Source organism: Chionomys nivalis, chromosome 4 (assembly GCF_950005125.1).
Source record: "Chionomys nivalis chromosome 4, mChiNiv1.1, whole genome shotgun sequence".
Lineage (NCBI taxonomy): Eukaryota > Metazoa > Chordata > Mammalia > Rodentia > Cricetidae > Chionomys > Chionomys nivalis.
Window position 1 is genome coordinate 70,371,086 of NC_080089.1, and position 2,368 is coordinate 70,373,453.

Genomic DNA, 2,368 nt, shown 5'->3' on the forward strand with positions numbered 1-2,368 from the left:
CACTAGAAGACAGTCCACAGGCATTTCTCACTTTTGTGTTGTCTTATTTGCTCTGGGAAGGGTTTATTTTGCTGTGAATATACTATATATACCATTTTGGGTCCTTTTTCCTTTTCAAATTGATGTGATTGAAGTATTCCTTTTTATCATTAATGTCTTAGTCAGCATTTTTTTTTTTTTTTTTTTTTTTTGGTTTTTTTGAGACAGAGTTTCTCTGTAGCTTTGGTGCCTGTCCCAGAACTAGCTCTTGTAGACCAGGCTGGCTTCGAACTCACAGAGATCCGCCTGCCTCTGCCTCCTGAGTGCTGGGATTAAAGGTGTGCGCCACCACCGCCCAGCGGTCAGCATCATTTTTATTTATTTTATTTTTATTTTTTTATTTTTTTGGTTTTTCGAGACAGGGTTTCTCTGTGGTTTTGGAGCCTGTCCTGGAACTAGCTCTTGTAGACCAGGCTGGCCTCGAACTCACAGAGATCCACCTGCCTCTGCCTCCCAAGTGCTGGGATTAAAGGCGTGCGCCACCACCGCCCGGCCAGAATCATTTTTATAGTGCTTCTCTCTCTCTCTCTCTCTCTCTCTCTCTCTCTTTCTCTCTCTCTCTCTCTCTCTGTGTGTGTGTACATGTTCAGCAGGATGTGGAGGCTGGAGCACAGCCTCAGGCGTCATCCTTGGAATCAGTATCCACCTCCTTCGATACAGTCTCTAGTTCTCCTGGAGTTCAGAATTACGCTAGACTGTCTGGCCGGTGAGCCCAGGGACCCCCTGCCTCCACCTCCCCAGTCTCGGTAGCAATTATATGCTACCAAGCATTTTAAGTGGATTCTGGAGACTGAACTCTGGTCCTCATACTTGCAAGGCAAACACTTACAGACTGAAACAACCCATCCCTGCCTAACACCTTCATTTTTAAGAAACTTCCTTGCGCTCTCTGCTCCTCGCTGTTGTAGAGACAGCCGCTTCTTTTCATGCAGTGCCAGCCTCATTCCAGAGACACGATGGTGAAGGTCGGAGTGAACGCATTTGGCCGTATTGGACGCCTGGTTACCAGGGCTGCCTTCACTTCTGGCAAAGTGGAGGTTGTTGCCATCAATGACCCTTTCATCGACCTCAACTACATGGTCTACATGTTCCAGTATGACTCCACCCATGGCAAGTTCAAAGGCACAGTTAAGGCTGAGAATGGAAAGCTTGTCATCAACGGGAAGGCCATCACCATCTTCCAGGAACGAGATCCCGCCAACGTCAAATGGGGGGATGCCGGCGCCGAGTACGTTGTGGAGTCGACCGGTGTCTTCACCACCATGGAGAAGGCTGGGGCCCACTTGAAGGGTGGGGCCAAAAGGGTCATCATCTCCACCCCTTCTGCCGATGCCCCCATGTTTGTGATGGGTGTGAACCATGACAAGTATGACAATTCCCTCAAGATTGTCAGCAACACTTCCTGCACCACCAACTGCTTAGCCCCCTTGGCCAAGGTCATCCATGACAACTTTGGCATCGTGGAAGGACTCATGACCACAGTCCATGCCATCACGGCCACCCAGAAGACTGTGGATGGCCCCTCTGGGAAGCTGTGGCGAGACGGCCGTGGCGCTGCCCAGAACATCATCCCTGCGTCCACTGGCGCTGCCAAGGCTGTGGGCAAAGTCATCCCAGAGCTGAACAGGAAGCTCACGGGCATGGCCTTCCATGTTCCTACCCCCAATGTGTCTGTTGTCGATCTGACATACCTCCTGGAGAAAGCTGCCAAGTATGACGACATCAAGAAGGTGGTGAAGCAGGCATCCGAGGGCCCACTAAAGGGCATCCTGGGCTACATTGAGGACCAGGTTGTCTCCTGTGACTTTAACAGTGACTCCCACTCTTCCACCTTCGATGCTGGGGCTGGCATTGCTCTCAATGACAACTTTGTAAAGCTCATTTCCTGGTACGACAATGAATTCGGCTACAGCAACAGAGTGGTGGACCTCATGGCCTACATGGCCTCCAAGGAGTAAGAAGCCCACCCTGGACCACCCATCCCAGCAAGGACACAGCAAGAGAGAGGCCCTCGGCTGCTGAGCAGTCCCTGTCCTAACTCAACCCTTGACACTGAGCATCTCCCTCACAGTTTCCATCCCAGACCCCCAGAATAGCAGGAGGGGCTTAGGGAGCCCTACTCTCTTGAATACTATCAATAAAGTTCATTGCACCCCTCAAAAAAAAAGAAAAAAAAAAGAAAAAAAGAAACTTCCTTGCCTGTGCTTTTAATCCACACACAGCTCACAGGATTGGGCATTCAGCTTGCTTTGGCAAAAATAAATGACTCTGATTAACATCTGTGCCCATACATCTATGTCTGCATTTCTGATAATTTCTCCAGAAGATT

General features: G+C 49.7%; 1 protein-coding gene across 1 annotated transcript; it reads left to right on the top strand.

The window, feature by feature from the left end:
- Positions 1-995: 995 nt before the first annotated feature.
- On the top strand, positions 996-2,165 carry LOC130873320 (glyceraldehyde-3-phosphate dehydrogenase-like). Its single transcript, XM_057768094.1, has one exon. It carries the CDS (start codon positions 996-998, stop codon positions 1,995-1,997), a length of 1,002 nt encoding a protein of 333 aa, XP_057624077.1. The 3' UTR covers positions 1,998-2,165.
- Positions 2,166-2,368: the final 203 nt, after the last annotated feature.